This window comes from Ambystoma mexicanum, chromosome 1q (genome assembly GCF_040938575.1).
Source record: "Ambystoma mexicanum isolate Mex_15411 chromosome 1q, UKY_AmexF1_1, whole genome shotgun sequence".
Lineage (NCBI taxonomy): Eukaryota > Metazoa > Chordata > Amphibia > Caudata > Ambystomatidae > Ambystoma > Ambystoma mexicanum.
The window spans coordinates 1,320,368,357-1,320,391,669 of record NC_090922.1 but is presented as its reverse complement, the minus strand read 5'-3'; the positions used below and the strand labels follow the sequence as shown (position 1 = coordinate 1,320,391,669).

The window sequence follows — 23,313 nt, the reverse complement described above, 5'->3', positions numbered from 1 at the left end:
TCATAAATCCCTTCAGCAGCCTCTCCAGACATGGGGTATTGCCCGACACGTGGTAATATCGCACCATTTTTCACTTGTATTCGCACTGCTCCAACACTCCTTAACAGCCCCACATCATGAGGATTGCTGGTCCATAAATGGTCGGGCACCTCTCCAAATCCTCTTTCCAATATGGCGATGTATTTTTAAAGTTCAGTATGGTCTGTGGTACTTTGCTCTAACGTCATCTGGCAAGACATCCCAATCTCAAAAACCATCTCTCCTGTGTCTTCGGGAACCATGAACAATTGCTTGTTGGAATCGTCCCTTAGTGATAGGATTGGATCGATGCACAAGACTGTGTGACACCCTCTGCCTTCCGCATGCAGTCCCTGAGAGAACAGCCCTGTCCTCCTTGATGACCACTGCTTCTAGGAGAATCGTAAGAATGGTGCTTGGCGTGACCGCCTGCGTGTTAGCAGGCCGAAACAAAAATGAAATCGGTATAACGCATATCCGATTCCCATGACCCAAACCAACACAACCATTACCCAATAAAGGAACAAAGCTGAATGTACAGACAACCCCCCCCTTGTTGTGCTGCCGTAACGTGCAAAAGCTCTGCTTCTCTCACCGGATACAAACCTGGAGTCAAACATTCTATACCTTCCTCTGTGAAGGCGATAATCATGTTGAGATTAAGGAGATCTGTTCCCAAGAGGTTTGCTGGGGTATTTGTACAATACAAGTGAGCAGATACATTTTGTGTACCCACCTTCATATGTAGATCATCGGTGTAAGGAACCGACGGGATAGCCCCAGAGTATCCCTGTGTCCATCGGTTTGCCTGACAAGGGAACTCTTCTACCTTGATGCAAGATTTATAAGCCCCAGTATCGACCATAAATGAAAATGTTCGGTCACCTACCTTTTACACTTATCCGCGGTTCGTCTTCTGGATCGGTAATAACAGACAGGGCTGGACACATTGGAGATCCCTTTGGGCTGTCCTAATCCGGATACATGTTCGCACGGGGGAGTGGGAAAGGATTCCCTCCTAATACACTTGTTCCAGAATAGTGAGTAATTGTCCCTTGGGGTAAAGACGCTGTAAAAAACCAGAAGCTGTTTCACGACTCAGTCACCAGGGGTTCCTTATTCAGGTGGCCAGTGAAAGGCCATAGTTATTGGATCCCGACCCTATGGGGTGGACAAGCAAGAGAGGATCACCTGGGTAGGGGGTCCTCAGGGAGTGGGAAGTAGACACTGGAAGGTGAGACATGTTATTCACCCCATATTCCCTCAACCTTTATGGGATACTACAACTCCCATAACTCCCCTCCTTTCCTAATCAGCCCAACTACTGAGACGAGGAAGACTGAGACTAGGACGATTATCACTAGTAGCATGTACTGACCTTGTCCCACTAATGAGGCCAGGCAAGGTCAGGCACTCGATCACATTCGCACACATGCCTGAAACTCATGGACAGTTATTCACACTATAAAAGATGGAGCACAGAAAGACACAGGGGAAGGCAGGTGCCAAGAAGAAAGGCAAGCTGGATTGCGAGAAGGTGGAGCAGCTGAGCGAGAGAGCTGCAGAGGACCACACCATGAGAATGAGATGCTGAGATGCTGACAGGCTGCGAGTTGAGACAGGAGAAAGTGTGGTGAGGGAGCCGTGTCTCAAAGAAGCCAGGAGAGTTCGGAGAAGGGAGCGGGGGGTGGGCTAGTCACTTTCTTCCGTGCACCAGCAGACTGCTAGTTTCCACCCAAAGGCCGCGAGACAGCCTAGGAGTGTTTGTGGGGCAGGTGGGCAAGACACTCTACACGTGGCACAGGGGCTACCTTCGCTTTTATTGCAAATGTTCCTTTAGATGACATTTTCAAAGCAGCTAGTGGAGTTCAATACCTTTACACAGCATTGTCTGGATACTCATTCCAAACAAGATTCACAAGTGGGGCAAGCAGTATTGAAGCATCTTCTTGCTGCTGTACCTTCAAACATCCCACCACCTTCTCCAGGTACTGCTCGCTAGTCTATGCAATGCATGATTGAGCAGCAGACCTTCAGGCCTCAGAAGGCATACATTACTCGACGTAATCGCATTTCTGATGTGTGTATCTTCTTAGATTCACATGCGCCCACCCTTCCTCCCCTCTTGGAGTTGAATGTACATAGACCTCAAATATACACAAAAGGTAGCAGGCGCCCCTCTCTCGAAAGAACAAGGCATGATAACCTGTTCAGTGGTTATTAACCACATTGAGAGTTCGCAGCCATTGCTTTTAGCTCACTGTACCTTCACAGATGGGAAATATCCATTTGCATATCAGTCTTTGTCCCGCTCACAAGGGCAGTCCAGCACCGAAATGCTATGGCAATTCCTCTCTGAACAAGAGTACCATCAGCAACCCCATACACGTGTTTCAGCCTTGTTGGGCATCATCAGTGAGGTGCAGCTGAGCCTCTCTAAGCACAGTGAGCAGGGAGTCCACGTCTGGTTGCCCCCAGGTAACCTAGGGTGACCAACCCCAAGTTCCTTTCAAAAATACACAAAAGGTAGCAGGCGCCCCTCTCTCGAAAGAACCTCAAATACCTTACACTAATTTACTCACACAAACACTTCACACATCAAAGTCCTGCACATCACACCAGGGATTTTTATTTATTTATTGGTCATTTGTAATGTGCCTAGTGTTTCGAGGCGTAGCAAGGCAAGGGGCAAGGGTGAGGGGGAACAGGTAGGAGAAAAGTAGCGATCCTAAGAGGCCAAGCAACATTCAGATCGTGCAAGTGCGGTAACGAGAAGTTCAAAGGGGAGGGGAAGGTGGAGAAGTGCAGGAGCTGGGTGTAAGGGCCCATGAGAGGGACGTGCTAGGGGGGCCGGGTAGATGGGGCCAGGGGAACATAAGGTGAGAAGGGATCCACAAGTAAGTGCAGATTAAGGGGCTGGAATGGCTCCATGATGTGAGCCTGCCAGGCAAGTGTGGGCAGGGTCAGATCGAGAATTGGGAGGGGCGGGGGTCCGAGGAAAACAAGTGCAGAGGTAGACGGGACAGGGGCTGCTGCCCTGTATGACTTTTATGTGACGGACTCTGTATGACAGTCTCGGGCAGAAGGGGACTTGAACATGGAAGGGGGAGGCGGAAAGAGAAAGAGTAAAGGAAGGCCTTGTCACGACCCTCGCCCAAAACCCCCTCTGGCAAACCCATTGGCCAGGTGGAGTCAGGACTCGGGCCTCTAGAGCCTGGCATCCTCTTCAAAAGCCCTCATGGGGCCAGTCCTGGCACCTATGGCGCCAGGCTCATACACCATGAACAACAATGTGCTTGGGAGCTACTTTATTGTATTGTCAGCCAACATGGAGGCATCCACATAGCTTGGTTTGTAAGAACCAAGCTATGCGGTCTAGTGTTTTGGGTGTGGCAGGCCTGGAACTACTTTCCCTGGTACTACTTTACCTGGGCTATATAAACCACACCCTGACTGCAGAACATGCTTCGTGTTACTTTGCAGCTTGCAACGTGATGCTCACCGTGTCCAGCTATTCCCTCGAACCTCGGAGAAGCAGAACCTGCAAGGAGACAAAAGGAACATCATTAGCAGCAGCATCTTACCTGCAGTTTATCTTTAAACACTCGCAGCTACTGAGAACAGCTTCCTCGAATCTGCACGCCTCCCGGACAGAATGACCTGAAAGAGGAAGATGGAGGCAACATTAAAGAAAGCTGCAGACACATTTACAAACTACGAACTGCTCAAAAGGCTTACCTGGCTGGTCGCCTCTCGGCTGGCACCACTCCGGACATTCCACTCGCACTGAAGAACACCGCGACCTGCAAGGAAGGAAAACACAGGTTAGCAAAGGCAAGACTTCGCAGCTCTGCGCATAGCGCTTACTTACCGCATCATAGCGCTCTTAATGCGCCATCATTTACCAGCGGGGCTCAACCAAGCCAGTTCACCGCTCTGAAGCTAGGCATACCTAAGGGAGAAAAAGACATTTTAAACAAAGAAAGGCATGCAGGATAGCAACAAAACTAAAGAACAGCAATAAGACCTACCTGAACAATATCAAAAGGGCTGGTGTCAGTGAAGTAACTGGACCGCACTCGCCCATGAAAGACAACGTGCCCCTGCAAAGAAGGCAGGACGGAGAGCACGCCTAATTCTACCACAAGGTGAGTAGAGGGCGCCAGAGGGACTGAAAGCATACGGGGGTGGAGGGAGGATACTTACCCCAGTCGGTCAGTCTTGAACACCGTCCTCCTGTATTTTCAGGCAGAACCTTCCCCGCAGACCACATCAGGGCAAAGCTGAGAAGCATACCAGCGAGTAACCCAGCTGTGTGGCGTCCCTGTGGATACCAGGTGAGCGTAACAGGCCTTCAGCAGCTTCCAGAACTTAAGGAGATCTGGCTCAAGTCTTAAAGGTGCAATGAAGCCATTCCAAAGGGACGCTCCTGCAGAGGAGAGGGATCTACCCCCCCCTCTCTGCCTGGAGAAACCTCTGACTTGCAGAGAGTTAGAGCTAGATGAGCGAAGGTCTCTAGTAGGGAGGTATTTGGGATAGTGAGTTGGATATAGCAAGGTCCCAGGCCCCAGAAAGTCTTGTGGATGATGCAGAGGGTGTTGAACTTGTTCCTTTCAGCTACCGGCAGCCTGTGGAGAGATTTAAGGGCTGGAGAGATGCCATCCCTGGGCTGTTCTGGATTAGTTGAAGGGGGGGCGAAGGGAGGAGCTGGGAAGATTGAGAAGGCTGTTGCAGTAGTTCAGCCTTGAGAGAACCAAAGCTCTGGAGACAATGAGTTTCTGGGGGAATGGGAGAAAAAGCAGAATGCCTCTGAGGAGTTTCAGCTGGAAGTGGGCCTTCTTGGCAAGGTCCGTGATGTGAGGAGAGAAGCAGAGAGTGGAGTCAAAGATGACGCCAAGGATTTTAGCTTCATTGGAGGGAGAGGGCCCAAGGAAGGTGGCCAGAGTGTGGGACGGAAAGAGGGAGCAGGAGTCCCGATGACAATGTTCTGTGCCTTTTGTTATTAGTGCGCCATGCCTGGATAGCAGACAGGCAGTCCGGAATGAGAGAGGAAGAAGAGGAGGGTAGCTTGAAGGAGAGCTTCATGTCATCAGCATAACACTGAAAAGTAAGGGAGAAGGTGGAGATCAAATGGGCTAAAGCTGGCAGGTAGATGGTGAAGAGCCAAGGTGAGCGGATAGAGCCCGGAGGGACACAACAGGTGGGGAGTGAGATGGTGGAGAGCAAAGGGCCCAGATGAACCTGGGAGGGTGGGCCAGAGAGGAAGGAGGTCCACCAATCCAGGGCCTGGTCCATGATGCCAAGGCTGTCGCAGAGCCGGTTTGTCAGGGTGGCAACTGTTTCTAAGCAGAGCAAAGGTAAAGAAGGATGAGGACAGAAGGAGAGCTAGAATCGAGATTAGTAAGCAAGTCTTAATGGGTGTTAAGGAGAGCAGTTTCCGTGCCTCTGGAAGCTCAGTGGCCAGACTGGTGGTCGTGGAGGCAACCAGTGGTGAACAAGCTGGGAGATGACAAACTTCTCCAAACGTTTACCCAGAAAGCGGGTCATGGAGATGGGGCGGTAGTTTGCCGCACAGGAAGGGTCAGCATATGTCTTTTATTTTTTTTTTGGAGAGGTTGCATAAGGGAGTGCTTGAGCAGTGAGGGGAAAGATCCAGTGGCAAAGGAGTGATTGCAGAAATCAGCCAAGGCCGGAGGGACAGAATGTTGTCCTTGATAGTTGTGGAAGAGCAGTTGTGCAGCTGTTTGTATGAAACCTTCCTGGAGTGGAGTAGAGTAGAGTAGAGTAGAGTAGAGTAGAGTAGAGTAGAGTAGAGTAGAGTAGAGTAGAGTAGAGTAGAGTAGAGTCAGGATGTCTTGAGTTTTAGAGATGAGGCCAGGGAGGAGCAGAGGGCCAGGGAAGGCTGAGGAGAAGTGGAGACTGCAGTAGGGTTGGCGGTTTCCATGCAGATTTTGAAAAGGTTAGCCCTGTTAGAGGCTGCAGAGATCCAGGCTTCGATATAGGCCCTCTCCTTAGAGCAGATGGCTGGTCTATATTGCTTTTGGAGAAGGTGGCAGGCCAGTTTGTCAGAGGATGTGCTCGTAGACTGCCACTTAGCTCAGCAACTCTGCACTTGCGTTTGAGTGGTCAGGTCAGAATCAAACCAGGATCTGCACTTGGAGGCAGACTTCATGGGATCCTCCTGACCGGGCCAAGGATATCCAAGGTGTTGGAGATTGAGAGATGGAGTTTAGAGAGGGCTATGTCATAGTGAGAATTGGAGGAAGGGGTAGGAGGAGGAGTTAAGGTGGCGGCAAAAGCTCCATCTGGTGCTCGCTGGCAGTGCGGGTGGAGGCTGAGCCGGGACACCAGGAAGGTCAAGGTGACATGACAGGAGAGCATGATCAGACAAGGACAGAGGAGTGACACGAGGGTTGGAAATTGGGAGGTTTGAGATGAGAGCATCCACAGTGTGTCTGGCATAGTGTGTCGGACCAGAGGGAAGAATGGAGAGGGAGAGGGAGAGAGAGTCACAGGGGTTGCGGAAAGACCCAGAGGCCGCATCACGGGAATCCAGGTGAATATTAAAGTCACAGAGGAAGACCCGCTTGGAGTAGGAGGTCAAAAGGGGAGATGTGAAGTCTGACCCTTCAGAGAGGAAATGGGAGACCTGACCAGGGAGCTTGTAGATGGTGTCTCCCCTGTCCTCTCTCTGACTCTGGCCACCAAGACGGCAAACAAGGGATTTGAAAGAGGAATAGGACTGGGTGGGTATGATAGGAGGGACCCACTCGGGTATGATCAGGGCCACTCCACCCCCAGGCCGGTTAAGTTTGGGTTTAGAGAGGATCTTATAACCCTCAGGGAGAAGTGAACCATGTCTCGGCGAGGGCAAGGACATCCAGATCGAGGTCCTCAAGGAGGTGGCAGATGTCAGGGGAGTGTTTGACGGCAGAGCGAGAGTTGAGGGTGGAGAAGGTTGCAACTTTTGAAGGTCTTCCGATGAGGGGTACAGGATTGTGGTACAGCCGTCTGAGATGGCAGAGGAGCCCGAGGGGTGGTAGAGAGAGGGGCAGGAGAGGTGGGGAGGAAGTTGCTGAAAGACGGGAGACTCCTATCAAGAAGGAGGAGATCAGGCCATGACCGTTCAAGTACTAGCCAAGTATGGATAGTATTAGACCTGCCCGGTCGACGTCCATTTTTAACTTTGGAAAACATGCAATACTCTGCAGATGCCGCTAGATGGCAGCCTATGCAAAGCATGTGCATTTAAGCCGACACAGTAATCCAATATGATTACTGCAAGTAATATATGCCGCAGACTGGGGCATACAATTGTCTCAGGCACCAATTAAATAGTGGTCCACAGTTGCAAATGGCAATTCATTCCTTTTGTGACAGACTGTTGAATAGTTGATAAAATGTGATGCAAATTGTGCATTATAAAGTTAGTTATTCGGCAACACTGGTTAAAACTACTAGCTTCGTAGTGAAGTAACTCATTAAACTAGCCCACATTGGCCAAAAAAAACAGGCGCACACAAGCATTTTGCATTGTTGGTTCAGGCATTGCCCTATAGCCCAGTCCGAGCCTGGTCTGCCATATAGCTTTAATACACACTCGTTTCACATACCAGTTATTTACATGAGGCAATGATTATTTGAAGCAAATGTTTTGTTGTAAAACTGAAACCTTTAGCAAAGTGGGAGAGAGGCTTCAATAGTTTGAAAGATTAGCCTTGTTACTGTGACTTTGAAAGTTTAAAATTGTACTCGTGCTGTGAAAACAGTTGTATACCTCACAACTCATTAACTCTTATGTCTGTTTCCAACAGGACAACTAAATGAGGTAACAGTAGGAATTTTCCGAGGTAACCAGATGCGCCTGAAACGAGCATGCATCCGAAAAGCGAAGATCTCAGCTGTGGCTTTTAGAAAAGCGTTCTGTCACCACAAATTGGTGGAGCTGGATGCTACTGGGGTTAATGCAGACATTACAATCACAGACATCATAACGGCACTGAGCAGCAGTAAGTGGATCCAGGAAAACCTTCAGTGCCTTGTGCTGAACTCTTTAACACTTTCTTTGGAAGATCCTTATGAACGGTGCTTCAGCCAGTTGTCTGGCCTTCGTGCTCTAAGCATTACAAATGTTCTTTTCTACAATGAGGACTTGGCAGAAGTTGCTTCCCTGCCAAAGCTGGAAAGCCTGGATATATCCAATACCTCAGTAACGGACATCACAGCATTATTGACTTGTAAGGATCGTCTGAAATCTCTCACAATTCACCACCTGAAGTGCTTGAAAATGACAACCACGCAGATTTTAGATGTAATCCGTGAACTGAAATATTTGACTCACCTGGATATTTCAGATGACAAACAGTTTACATCAGACATAGCTTTTCGTCTACTTGAGCAGAAAGACATCCTGTGTAATTTGAGATCTTTGGATATTTCTGGAAGGAAACATGTCACAGACAACGCAGTGGAAGCATTCATTGTACAGCGGCCCAGAATGCACTTTGTGGGACTGCTTGCAACTGAAGCTGGTCATTCGGAATTACTTTCTGGAGAAGGAAATTTGAAGGTTTGAATTATTTGTACCCATTTTATGATCCTGTCTTCTGGTTTTAGGAAATGCCATATGTTTGTGCACATACCTAGAAAATCTTTAATTGGGTTTACAAATTACAATCCTGGCATCCATTACATTTGTCCAAGTAGTTGTAAAGATAAACTTTCTTGCTTTCATCTCACATGTAGGACATATACTATTACGCCCCGTCCCCTTTCCTCCATACTTGTGGGACATTCTGTCCTTCAGGATGGGTCCGGAACACTTTTGTCAAAAAGAATAAAATTTTGAATTTGTATCCTATTTTTACACAGGGCCAGCGCACGTGGCTGTAACCCTGCCCTGCTGATCTCTGCCCCGCGCATCGCCCTTCAGTCCTTTTCTTTGCGCAGTCGGGGCTGGTTGCACTAGCGTCACTGGGAATTGTTATTTTTATTCCCCTTGTACTTTTTTCCTGCTCGGGTTCCTCGATCATCTAGTCCTCCGTCAATGCCGGAGCGTCTGGTATTCGTGTCCTGTTCTTCATGCGAACGTCACTTCGCGAGGGCGGATCCCAATTCTTTGGTTGGAGTGTCTAGGCCCCGAACTTCTCTCAGATTCCTGCTTCTACTGCGACACCCTCTCCGTCCGGGCACTCTGTCGTCTTCTTCGGTGGGAGGAAGTGTTTCAGTGCGTTCCTCTACCTCATTTCCAGCGTCGAAAAGAAGAAACGCCCGGTAAGTTCTTTACTTTTTAGGGTGCCCCGAACAGGGGACTTCTACCTGGGGTCTTCCAGGTCTGGGAAGGGCTTGTGTAGCTCTGTCACCAGGTGTTCCCCTGAGGTGCCTCAAGGGCCTAATAGGTGCACAGGAGTGTTCTGAGGGCTCCTGCAGCGGACCTGCCAAAGACGCTGTTCCAAAGTTCACCATTTGGGTGCTAAGGTTCAGCCCAGTTCTTATGTGGCTCTGGATACCGGGGTTAGCCCTGAGGTCAATGTTTCTGGAGCTTTCCACACGAGTCATGGCTCGAGGCCCCTCGGGGGAGCTGTACGTCCTTGGTTAAAACCCAAGGTTTCGCTTCTTGAGGCTAAAGTCAGCATAGACAGACACGAGAGATTCTCTTTGAAGGTCTTGTCGGTAAGGTACGTCCCTCAGCCATCCCACGCTCAGGGTCGTGGTGGTACCGGTTCTGTTGAAGGGGCAAAGAGGGTGGTCACAGACTATATTCCGTCCACTAACGGTTCTGCTGAGGTTCCTCCACTGGAGGCTAATTCTGGGGCAGTTGCTAAGATCTCTAGTAAGCATCGGAGACTCCCCCAGTACTGGCTCTGCCGAGGATACATGTGTCAAGGCTAAGGCGTTACTTAAGTCCCCTGAGGAGACCTTTGCCTCATCTCCACATGTAACTCAGTTCTCCTCCGGTGTCGACAAAATGGCAGCCCAGCCTTGTGGTCCACTGCGGCCATTTTGGATACCTCCCTTTACACCAACGTTCATGTCGTCTGGTGCTGGGAGCATTACTTTTGGGGCTGAGCAGCCTTTTCCATGCTATGTGGACAACAGAAATCTGTTACGCCCTTCATTTGACTGGCATGCTCTGATACCACTGCCTCTTAGTCTCGCTCTCTCCTGCTTCTGTTCCACTGATCTATGTGGATCCGGCCGGTGGTGGGCCCTCCTGGCAAACATCCTCCTTGCGTTCATGGGGGTATGCCCCTCAGGAGCGGCCTCTTCCTGTACCAGCGCCAAAACCTGCGGCTGAGGATGAGTTTTTTTTGGGAAGTTTCAGATGCTCATGCACTCTGACCCTATGAAGGCATATTTCAAATGCCTTTTCAGGGAAATGTACCCAGAACCTCTTGGGCCACCTCCTGCCCCGGCTGTTCCAATGCAGGTTCTGGTGGTGCCACTTCCTCCACCGCTTCCTTCTGGACCTCCTCCATCTCTCCCTCCTCTTCCCCCATTGTCTCCTAGAGAGAAGACACCAGCAGACCGGGGCAACACTTCTGAGGCGGTATGCGTGGTGGACCAGTCTTCTGTTCCCACCTCGTTGGATGAGCCTCAAGCGGATCAGGATAGCGATAAGCAACCCCGCTCGGTGAGAGCATTCCATGATCGGGTTGCGGATATGATGGTCCTCCTTGCTATTCCAGTACCTGAGGTCCCACTCCTCAGGAGCGGGTGCTTTCTGGTGCCTTTACCCTGTCACCTCAGGAGCGCACCAGCCTGTTGCCCCAGATGGACGTCTTGGCTGAGGCCCATAAGGTCTGGGATAAACCCCACACTGGGCCACACCTCAACGAGAGAATTGATGCTTGATACAAGCTTCACGTCTGAGGTGATAGCCTTAACGGCTTGTCCGCTCCCTTCCTCAACAGTGGTGGCAGCACCTACTCTGCTTTCCAAGCCAGCCTCTGCATCTTCAATGGCAGCGGCCCAAATCCTATCCAAAGAGGATACACTTCTGACAGTCTTTGCCAGTTCGGCACTCCAGCTTCAGCAGCCAATCTGAGGCTGTGGAATAGCCGACTTCCAGGAGTGTATTTCCGCGGATAGGCTAGATGACTTTAAAGCCGGTTTGTCGGACGCCAGAGTGTTGGCGCAGGATCTACTGGAAGCTGTGGCACACCATGTAGTTACTTCGCCTCAAGGCCTTATGGTCGGGGTTGACACCTCCCGCCAGGTGTGGCTCCACGCGATGATGTTCTCAAAGGAAGTGCAAGACCAAGTGCTGGACCTTCCTTTTGGTGGCAAAGAATTGTTTTCAAGGAACTCGCAAAGACAAAAGCGAGTAGCAAAACCGCGAAATCTTTATCAGTCCTGACAAACGCTCCAGCTAAGGCCCCCTATACACAGAGGTCAGGGTGCCAGACTCAGTCCTTCTCTGGGTTCAGGGGGTTTCGGGATCAGTGTGCATGCCAAAATGAATCTCCGGTTGGCGGGTCCCACCGAAAGCAACAGCGGCAAGGTGATCTGTTTTTCTCTCACCCATCGGCCTCTTCTCCAGGGACAGGTAGTCTCCCTGCCGACAATCATCCAAATTATATTTTTTGTTGGTCGCCCGAGACTTCGGCAGAAGGATGAATCTCGTCTCATCTGGAGGCGTGGCAGACCATCACCAAAGACAGAGGGTTTTGTCCATCGCTCAGGTGGGCTTTCGCAAAACCCCCTGAACCCAGAGAAGGACTGAGTCTGGCACCCCTACCCCACCCTTCAATCCTCTCTCCCTTCCAGCAGATCGGGTCGTCCTCCCTCAAAGCTGAGGTACAGAAACTTCTAGACCTCAGAGCGGTGGAGCCTGCTCCCCTCGGGGACAAAGGGGAGGGCTTCTACTTCCATCTGTTCAGTGCCCAAACCCAACCAGGCTGGCCTACGCACTATCCTCCATCTTTCCCAGTTCGGAAAGAGAAAGATTGAAGAGAAATTCAAGATGATCACACCTTGCCAAATAAAGTCCTCTCTTCGGAAGTGCGACTGGCTCAATGTGGTCGACCTTCAGGACGCATGCATGCACATCCTGAGATTGAGGCCGTATCGGAAATATCTGTGGTTCTCCTTAGGAGGGGAACATTTCCAGTTTAGAGTACTCACTTTTGGTCTCAGCTCGGTGAGGCGCACCAGAGACGACTCTGAGGGCCCCCGCAGTGGGTCTTCTACAACCAGATCTTCTACCGAGGTTCCTGGTTTGGGGGCTAAGATTGAGCCCAGTTCTTCTGTGGCTCTGGATACCAGGGTTCGCCATGAGGCTTCTGCATCTGGAGCTAACTGTACCGAGCCTCGGCTTGAGGCACCTCTCGAGGTGGCTATATGTACCAGGGTTAAACCTGAGGTTCCCTTTCTTGGGGCTAAATCGGACACCAACAGATTTAAGGGTCCCTCATCAAGGGTCTTGGCTGTAGGGATTGGTGTATCCCTCAGCCTTTCCACGTGCACAGCCATGGTGATACCAGTTCTGTTGAGGGGGCAAAAGGAGGCGGTCACCCACCACAGGCCTTCCAGTACTGGCTCTGCCAAGGATCCTCCACTAGAGGCTAATTCCGGGGCAGTCCCTAACGTGTCGAGTAAACACCCTAGATCTGACAGTACCCAGGTTCCTTGTTTCAGGGCTAAAGATGGCACACAAGGCCCTTGACTCCCCTTAGGAGACTATTGCCTCACTTGCTCCTGTACCGCAGTTCGCCCCAGGCGTTGACAAAATGGTGGCCCAACCTCCGTTGACAATGGTGGCCATTTTGAATACCTCCCTTACAGCAACAGTGTAGTTTGTGTTCTCACAGACTATTCAGTGGCAATTTTTTACATCAACACGCACATAGGGCGGCACCAAGTCCTCCTCTCCTTAATGTGGTTGGCAACTTCTTCAAACAAGAAACTGCCTCTTTACGCATCCAGGGACGGGCTCGGAGCGTCCTCCCTGGGTGACACCCTTGATCTCGTGGGACAGCATGAAAGCTTAAGCTTTTGCTTCATTGCCTCTGATCCATCGGTCGCTCTGCAAGCTCAGGAGAACATCGAACTGCACTCTCCTGTTCAAGGCTCCTTGGTGGCCAGCCAGGTTCTGGTCTTCGGAACTACAGCGTCTGTCGGAACTTCCCCTGATCAGATGGCTGCAGATTCCCGACCTGCTTCACCAGATGTGGCAAACCTCCCCACAATCGCTCAGCTTGGCGGCCTGGTGCCCGAGTTCAGATCGCTAACACAGTTCGATCTGTCCGAAGACAATGTGCGCATTATCCAAGTGACCAGGAAGCCTTCTATGAGGGCTCAGTACAGAAGCAAATGGCTCCCGTTTAGCCATTGGTGTTTAGCTATACAGCTCGATCCCAGGCAATGTTCGGTCGACACTGTTCTATTTTTTTTTTTGTCTCATCTGGCCGTTTCTGGCATCCATGTATCTGCTATTGTGGCTTACCGTTCCACGGACAGATGTTCCTTTTCATTGACTTTTCCAGTCATCAAAAGGCATTTTGCGGTCTTGTCATTTGAAACCATGGCCACTGCTGATCTTGGGTACCTTTCTTGGAAGGTTGCCTTTCTGATCGCAATAACATCGGCAAGGTGAGTTAGTGAGCTCCAAGCTCTTTCCGTTCCTCACTTTCCACAGGGATAAGGTTGTGCTTCGCACTCATCCTTCCTTCCTGTCCAAGGCGGTTACCGATTTTGCAATTGAACCACTCTGTCTCCTTACATGTCTTCTTTCCTAACCCAGCATCTGATGCCGAGAGTGTTTTGGATCGAGACTGTACACAATCCCGGCTCACCACTCTTTCTCGCATTCGGAGACTTGAGGGGGAAACCAGCTTCCAAAGCGACTATTCCCCACTGGATTGCGTCATGTTTTCAGAAGCCTATAGCATTCAGGGCCTTCAACCACCGAAGAGCATCCGTGCACATCTAGTCTGTGGCAAAGCGACTGCTGTTGCCTTCCAAAAGTATGCCCTTTGGGGGTCCATCGCCAAGGTGGCTTTGTGGGCCTCCCCATCGGCTTTACCTGAGCTCCAGGGCTGATGCCCAATTTGACCAGGCTGTTCTTCAGAACTTTTTCCATCCACCCGTACGACCTATGGTGTGTGCTTGGGAATCTCACACAAGTATGGAGGAAAAGGGACGGGACGTAGGCGTATAACAAAGTTACTCACCGTAGTGACTATTTTACTCCTAGTCCTTAGTCCCCTTTCCTCCATACGCATGCCCACCATCTCCTCTAATAAGTATCCTCTATCAAGCTTAAATGGTCTCAGACCTGGTGATAGAAAAGGACTGAAGGGCGATGCGCAGGCAGAGAACATGAGGGTGGGGTTACGGCCACGTGCGGTGGCCCCATGTAGAAATGGAGGGACCAAAATTGAACATTTGAGTCTGAAGTGCCCGGTCCCATCCAGAAGGACGTAATGTCCCACAAGTGTGGAGGAAAGGGGACTATGGACTAGGAGTAAGATAGTCACTACAGTGAGTAACTTTGTTATTACTTGACATCCTTATAGGTTGATCAAAGCTAATAATATCTATACTTGTCAATGCCCAGGGATGCATTACAGAGTACAGCGTGGTCACAACTTTCAGAAGGTTCTAAGGAAAATGTTGTTACAGCTGGGCACTTATCTTTGAAGTTATTGTACTTATTAATGCACTCTTGGGCAATTGGGGGTTAGCCAATGATTTCATATGTGGTCTCTGCATGCAGAGCATTGGATTAGTTCAGTACCATGGGCTATGTAGAGAACTGGGATTTGGAATAGGGAGATGATACTGAAGCCAAGTCACGTTCACCACAATAGTTTTGATACTGGTGATTTCTATTTTCCAGTGTTTAATAGGCAGTGATCAGTTGTGTTTTTATAAAACTTCTCAAACAAACTGTTTAAAGGCATGCATGACAGTACTTGCTGCATATTTTCGGTCATTGCACAGTTCTGAGCAGTGTCCTGCCAATGGATTATGAAGGGAATACACACACCTTTTGATCATCATACACACTTTTTGAGAGTGAAAATCATCAATTTTAATTGGCTAGCGCAGTCGATTTCCTGATGGAAAAAAAGTTGTCTGCCGCCATATGGAAAAGGGACTCTATGGCAGCAGCCAGACGGGAGGTGCTCCGGGACCGGTGCGCAATGCACCAGTCCTGCAGGTAGGGGAAGGGGGTGGAGAGGCAGCTCCCTGTTGCCTCCCCACAATGATGAAAAAGAAAGCGCCACCCGGGGAAGTGTCTTTGGTGGATGTGACAGCGAGCGCCACCCGGGGTAGTGTCTTAGGTGGATGGGACAGCGGGCGTGGATTGTGTATTCTTCCCTGCTGCTCCAGCCACCTTACTGGCTGAGTGGCCTTCCTCTGGTGCGAATGATTGCTCACCATAGCCAGTTCGATTATTGCTACTTTCTTCTTTCAAACCTTACCTGCCCTTTAGCAGTGGTTTAAACTGATGGGTGGTGTGCACTGAGACTGAGCCTGATGTAAATATGAGCGTCCCAGCAGGATTTACTAATGTCGTTCCATGCATGGCTATACCAGAACTCGGGGAAGTGCCTCCGCTCTGGGCCTGGTAATACCAGAATTCGGGTAAGAGCATCTGCTCTGGGCCTGAAGTGCCTGGCTGGAAGAGCAGGGAGTCCACCCAGCTGTGTTCAGCATGAGGATAAAGTGCTAGAACAGCACACCCTTGAATTGAACGCACCCAAGGGTTTCTTGGTGAAAGCTGGCGCCTTCAGCACTGCCTCAGTTGCACATGGTTGGGAACAAAACAATTCTCTTCAGAGTGCTGCGAGTGGAACAAACGTCATTCACCGGACGGAATATGAATGTGATCTGCCAAATGTCACAATACACTTATGGGATAATTAGAGCCATGACCTAAATAAGTTTGAGATGTTTTAGGGATGTTTCAATGCAGTGTGATTCTAGACGGGGGGGGGAAGGTACCTACTTAAAGACCAACTTAAGATAGTTCTGAACTTCCCCTCCACTCTGTATGTGTTTTCTATACCCCCCACCAAATTCTAGACAGTAATTTCCCAGAGATTTGGGACGGTTGGGATGACTGCTACTCTAGGTAGGATGTGGGTCTTTACCAAGTATCTTTTGCTGGTGATGGGAAGGGTTCTTTTCCCTCGATAAACGAAATGAATCTGTATTGCAAAGCATACACACAATTCTCTGGTTCCAGTCAGTCGTGTTTTCTTGGTCTCTTCCCCTGTGTCGGTCTCTGCTCAGTTTGCTCTTTAGGAGGTTAGTAGTTCCAAGATGAACTCTTTTTCTGTGCTTCGCAGGGAAACATCACGATTGGCTTGTCCCGATGGCCATGTAGCCAGCACCAAGATCTGGTAATCTTTCGAAGCAGTCGCCGGACCCTGGTCCTTCATTACTGTAGCAGGTTTCGCTTTGCTGTCCTCTTCGGGGAGGGAGGTGGGTTTGTAAACCTTGAAGTCTGGTTTAAACTTGTGGTTTTATTTTTCTCAAGGCTTTAACCTGGCTGCTCGACCACTTTACCCACCTCTTCCTTCTCCTCCAAAAGGAGCTTGTGCCTAAAGGGCCTATTCAGTCATCCATCGTATGCCTACCTCTCCTGAGACCTCATTTGACCCCCACCCCCATAGTTCCCCTTTGACTTTTGCCACTTGCTCGTAGTGCCTTCCACTAAACTTGCACGCTTTAGGTTTTTGGGTGCATGTCACCCTTTCTCATAACTTATTATTCCTTCCATCTGCTTCTTACTTTCTCTGTTCCTGTTCTTTTTCTTCTTTCTCTGTGCTTTTTCTCTCTGCTCCTCCTTCAACCTTTATTTCTGAGCCCCTCCCTTCACCTTTTTGTCTCCAATCCTGTAACCCTTTTCCACTACACTTAGTGTACTTTCACCACATTCTCTTCCTCTCATGTTCCTTCCTGCTCCTCTTTTCCTCCCCATTCACTCCTCCTCAATTTCTTTTTCCTGCCATCTCCTTCTTGGTCTTATTCTTCACTTCCGTAGTTCCGGATTCCACCAACGTATCTTCCTCAGAGCTTTCCTCCAGTCTCTGTCGCACCTCCCTTTCCCAATCTTTCCTCTTTCCAACCCGTCACCAAACTTTCATGTCTCCCTACAATCATGCACGATTCTGTGCTGCTGGGTCTCCCTTATGTAGTGCCATCTCTTTTCCCCTGCGGCAAGGCTTGCTAGGTCTACACTTGCAAATGGGTTGTCTCACTGGAGAAGATTGGTGGATTTTGATTTGTATTTTATTTTACAGGTGTCTGATTAAGAAGCACTGGGCTCCTGTGTACTGTGGACCAAAGCTTAACAAAGTTGGTCCGTGGTATTGGATTTCTCTTGCCGAGTGCTGTGTGCAGGATCACCTGAGCGCCAAATGCTCTATAGAGCAACTTCTGCTCTGGCTTGAATTATGAACCCATACACTTCCAGGCTAAGCAGAGCGCTTTTAAGTCCATTGATGATGAGCATACCGGATCTTGGAACTGCAGGGAGTGTATTAAAGAGCCCTCGGCAACAACCTTTTAACATTAATGTTGTTTGAATATCCGAATAAGGATATATGAAAAAAGAGTTTGGCTATCACAAAAAGTGTTCTGAGCAGCAAAGAGTTTGGGCAATAGGACACAGAGATTTCATTTTTAAAAAATCATTGATTTGGAGGAGTGAAGTCAAATGTGATGGTTTGGAAATACTGACATTGTCCAGAAGGCATAATACTCAAATTTCCCAGAAGACATAAGAAATGTTGTTGTATGCGTTTTTTGATGTTATGAAACCTTAAGCACTCAAGCAGTGTGAGAGCATAACGATTGCCTCCAGTATTTGCATAGTATCACTTTTGGCACATATGAAATGGTGTGTTATGTGCATGCCAATAACTGCCATTGATATAAGCGGAAAGGGGGCGTTTACCTTCATACATGGCTGGTAGCTTGTACCATTTACATTTCTCCACATTGCTTATGCTTAGAACAAAGTTAGCTGATGGGGAAACAGAGGAAGGACAAGACCAACAATCTTACTAGGCCATTAGTCATTCAGATCATGCAAGTGCGACTACGCAAAGTGCAGGCGGAAGGGAGAATGGGATAGTGCCAGGGAGAGGGAAGGGTGGAAGTGCTGCAGCCAGGGCAGCACAGCTCTGGGTAAGTGCAAGAGGGCAGAGGATTGTAGGATTACAGTTACAGCCCCTAAGTGTGAGGCAGGCCCATAGGCAGTGCAGGGGAGACGGACCATGGAGGAGCCTGGAACCCAGTGAGACTGAGGGGAGCCCGGAAACCAGTCGGCACAGCAGACAGATAGGTCAGCAGGGGAGAGAGAGAAAGCAGAGGAGAATAGGAAGGCTTTGAGCTGCTTCCGGGAACTTTAGGTGGTCCAGCTTAAGTTTGAGGGGTGCAGGGAGGCGATACCAGAGGGAGGCACCTGCAGAGGAGAGAGATCTACCCCCAACTCTCTGCCTGGAGAAGCGTCTGACCCTCAGAGTTTGAGGTAGCTGAGCGAAGGGCTCGAGAAGGAAGGTATTTTGGAAGAGCGAGTTGGATCTAGTGTAGGCTCAGACCCCAGAAAGCCGTGTAGACTATGTAGAGGGTCTTGAACTGGATCCTGGTAGCCACCGGGAGCCAGTGGAGAGATTTCAGGGCTGGAGAGATACGGTCCCTGGGCTTGAGGCCAAGGACCAGTCTTGCAGTCCTGTTCTGGATTAGTTGCAGAGGGCGGAGAGTAGAGGAAGGCAGAGTGAGAAAGGGGCTGTTAAAGTAGTCCAACTTGGAGAGAACCAGAGCACTGGAGACGGTGAGCTTCTGGGTGAAAGTGGGAAAAGGAAGAATATCTTGGAGGAGGTGCAGCTAGTAGTGTGCCTTCCAGGTAAGGTCCATGATGAGTCGAAGATGACGCCAAGGTTTTTTGCCTCGCAGGAAGGCAAAGGAAGAGGGCCCAAGGAGGGCGGCCAGAGTGAGAGAGGGCTGAGCAAGTGTTCATTTTTTTAACTATGGTTATTGGTAACAACACAACTTTTTTGTATAATAAAGCAAAGCTAAAGTCAGATAACCACTTCAGCAGCAGAACACCAACATATAAAATAAAACGGGAAATAGAGAACAAAAGTAGGCAACAAACACAAGGTTTCACATTACATCATGTTCGCGGGGCTATTTGGAAGTTTGCCTCTGTGTGTGCAGCAAGATTATGGGAGGAGTCTCACCTTAACCACGGGACAGTCCATAACAGCAAGCTATGATACCTTCTCAACGGTTCACCAGCGTGTCTTCATGTCTGGTTATGGATCATAACAGATTTTCTTGAAGCGTCAAGGGGGCATTTCCTGAGCGGTACAGAACATCGCCAGAAGAAGTGAATTCAGTTCCCCAATATTCTCTGTGGGTTCCTGAAGGCCTTTTTCATAGCCCTCTGCCAAGTCAGTCTCCATAACTTAAGATCCTTGCGGCGATATTGCGGGCCACCCTTTTGCTTCCATGTCATGGCTATTCTCTTAGCAAAGGCGTAAGCTACATCCATATGTTTCACCACATGTCGAACCTTATCGGGTCTAGAATAGATACCCAGCAGGCCTTCCATTGGTACCTACTAACATCAGCATTCCTAAATGGCAACTCATTTTGGCACCAATAGGCCTGCACCACGAAGCATCTCCATCTGCCATGACATTTCCCACACCACGGACAGTTGTGCAACACCTTATAATCAAATTTAGCAATTCTGCTGGGGTTCAATTATGTCCTGTGCAACACCTTAAGTAGCCTTAGTCTAGCATTTCGAGAGATCTTTTTGACAAAACAATGCTTTCCCCCATTGCTTTTTCCAATACCTGACCCAGGTCCGCTTCCCGTGCTGATCTCTGCTTCGCTCTCCTTTTGCACACCGTTAATGAACCATCATAGAGCCTAGATACAGGTCTCCAGCTATCCTCCAGCTTATATAACTACAGCAATGCTGAGGTAAGCTCTGGTACCATTGGCCAGTTCGGCCATCTTTTTTTTTTTTTTGCAAACTTTTCAATTTCTGAGATGCTTCAACGGCTCTTTGTGCAACCCCTCCACGTGCACCAGGTCTTCGTCTGTCACCCCACAACCAGATACCCACCACTTCCCATTGTCTGTGCATATATCAATCGTCAAGGGTGCATGTGGAGAATATATGTCCAGTCTGGACACCTTAATCGTTCTTGCACACCTGCCTCCCTAATTTCAACATGTGAGATGTTCCTCCTATACACCCGTCTGTAATCGACAGGGCCTCTTTAGGCACCGTTGGATGTATAATTCCCTTCATCAGTCCAGCCTCAACACTACATATTGTAGCTGAGCCAATAGATCATGTAGCTCAAATCATGGGAGCTGTGCGCCACTGTCCCCATATTTCGTACACAGTGTAGTCAAAGCTATTTTATGTCTGCCTTGTCCCCACAAGAATCCCCTAATCATAGAATCCAGATTGCAGAAAAAACCTGCTATAATAAAAGTGTACATAAGCGGAAAAGTAAAGTAGGAGCGGTAGAGCAACCATTTTCATCAATGCAAAACGTACCATCAATGACGAGGACAATCAATTCCGGAATTTCATGGATCGTCTTACTCCACCCACCGATTTAATGGTGTTACAAAGGTGCATATTCTCTGGTAAATGAGAAATGTGCTCACCCAGGTATTTTAATGCATGTAACTCCCATGTCAGTCCTAAATCAGGCAGGTCATTGCCATCATATTTCCGCAGTCCTGCCAAAGCGAACATCCACGATTTCTAAGTACCAAATGAAATACCTGAAATTCTGCAAAGTTGCTCAACACCTCCATGATCATGGGTAGGTTGAGTTCAGGTTCCCATAAGTACAAAAGAACATAATCTGTATACAAAAACATTTCTAGATCCCTCACCTGCATTTCAGTCACTCTAAACTCGCTGCGCAAGAATACTGCCAGAAGTTCCAATGCAAGTATGTAAAACATCGGTGCCGGTGAGAAACCCTGCCTGTTACACCTTTGCATGGTCCAAATTCCCGACACCTGTGGACCAGTTCGAACTCTGGCGACCAGCTCTGAATACAGCAGCCTCGCCCATCTTTGCCATTCACAAATCTCTGTATCGCTACATACATCCATTCCCAGTATACCAAATCAAAGTCTTTGATTGTGTCTGACGCTAATGCATATAGAACATATTGAGTTAGTCTGATCAATATGTTGCAGAAGGCGAAGATTCATGGAGGTGTTTCGGCCAGGCACAAAGCCCATTTGGCCCTTTTGTATCAGATCACTAATATGTTTAGTGTGCATCTAGCAATGCCGTCCAGATCTTAATATCCTGGTTAAGTATTACTAAAGGCCTTGCTCCTACGTCCCGTTCCCTTTCCTCCATACTTATGGGACATTCCTCCGTACTGTGGGACGGGACCGGAGCACTTTGTAAAGCATCAAAAATGTTTTGTCGGGAGGCCACCAGGGGGCGCGCAGGTGATGGCAGCCTGAGCGTTGCTCTCCCACCGTACTCGGGCCGTTGAAAGGGATTGAGCCCCCCCCAGACCCCTCCGGCGGCCACACAGTGCTGGATCGGCTGCTGGACCCCCCCCGCGCCCCTTTTGAACGAAAGAGCGGACTCCGGGGGCATCGGGAAGCCAGAGAACGGACTCCACGGCCCAGGATGACGGAGCGAAGGGAGGGCCTGGAGGGGTGATCCCCTCGACAGTGGACCCGCAGCGTGGGCGTTACCCGGCAAGGCGGGGGACTCCCATCGGAGTGCTGGGCCCACGCGGAGAGCCCCCTGCCCGCCACTGTGGGAAGACACGGAGACCTGGGATATCGGTCCCGAGGCAGGAAGAGGACGCGGACGAACAGAAGCACCGCGGACAGGGTCCCTGTAGCGGTAGAGCCTGGGTGCGTGTTCCACAACCCCCCCCACGCCCCCGGGCAAAGAGAGCTGGTGGCGGTGGGACGAGCCTGCGGCCGGAGACGAGGCGACGCCCGGGGAGAGAGGGTGGACCCCTCCCCCCCCCCCTCCTGTGAAAAGCCCACGAGCCCGTGCCCGCGGAAGAGACAGACGACGGCGATGGAGGTCGAGAACCCAGAGGGCTTCCACCCCACGACCCCTCCACCCGAGAAACTGAGGAGCAGCGCCGCCACACCAACAGAATTATCTGGCGCTCACTTCTGGTAGGTGGAGGCCCCTGCGTTAGGCCGCAGGGCGTGTGCCCGCCTGCAGACCCATCCACTAGGCCCCGGGGGGCAATCCCCTCGACCCGGAGTCGGTGGGGGAGAGCGAAGCAGGAACGGAAAAGCCCGTATGAACTGGCGGGAGACCCTACAAACCTTTCGCTACGAGGGGGCTGGTGACAAATACGAGGACCACACAAACCACGGGAGCATGGCCCATTCGGAAGTCCCGACGCACTCCACAGCAGCTATGGAGAGGGGATTTGCATCCATACTCCAGGAGATCCGGGATATGCGATCAGACATTGCGCAGAAACTGGAAAAAATGGACAACAGGGTGGACAAGGTGGAGGACAGGTTCTTGCAAGTGGAGACCTATCAGTCGTCCTCAGCTACGCAGGAGGTGCAAATGGAGATGCGGCTGGCGGCCCTGGAAAAGAGGGACGAGGAAAGGGCCAGGCAAATGGACGACTACGAAAATGGGGAAAGGAGGAACAATCTCAGATTTTTTGGGGTTACCGAGGTGGAGGGGGAAACGGAGAGAGACTTAACCCGTGTGGTGCGAGACATAATCACCCTCCTATTCGCTGAAGAGATAACCACGGAGCTGACATTTGATCGTGTGCACAGAGCGGGCGGTAGGGCGGGGGGCCCCCGCTTGATCCTCGCGCGATTTCAATATTATACGGACAAGGCAAAGGTCCTGGAGGAGGTAAGGAAAGCGGGGGTGATTTCCTACAACAACGCAGGGATCTCAATATTTCAAGACCTTTCCGCCTACACCTTGGCAAAGCGGAGAATGTGCCGCCCCCTCACGCAACTGCTGAAGGACAAAGGGGTGCGCTACAGATGGGCGTACCCATTCTCCCTGACTTTCGAATACATGGGCCAACGGACGTCGTTAATCACAGAAGAGGATATAAAAGGGGCCATTCAGGATTACGTGATGGAGTACACCCCCAGAAGAGGCCCGGTGGGCCCGGCAGCGATCAGGGAGGGGACCTCGGACCGTCCTGGGTCCAGGAGGAGGAAAACCGGCTCGAGAAAATACAGAAAGCTAAACACCCCACCGTCCGGGAGGGAGGGGGTGCGCAATGACTCGGAGGACTGAGGATTGGGGCGACCCGTCCG

The 23,313-nt window shown here is 50.1% G+C and overlaps 1 protein-coding gene across 1 annotated transcript in view; it reads left to right on the top strand.

Moving 5' to 3' along the window:
* ZYG11B (zyg-11 family member B, cell cycle regulator) overlaps positions 1–23,313 on the top strand; it is a 682,105-nt gene that overhangs the window by 138,138 nt on the left and 520,654 nt on the right. Inside the window, exon 3 of the mRNA XM_069642180.1 lies at positions 7,833–8,587. Coding sequence (XP_069498281.1) covers positions 7,833–8,587 — 755 coding nt within the window. The remainder of the gene's footprint in view (positions 1–7,832; positions 8,588–23,313) is intronic.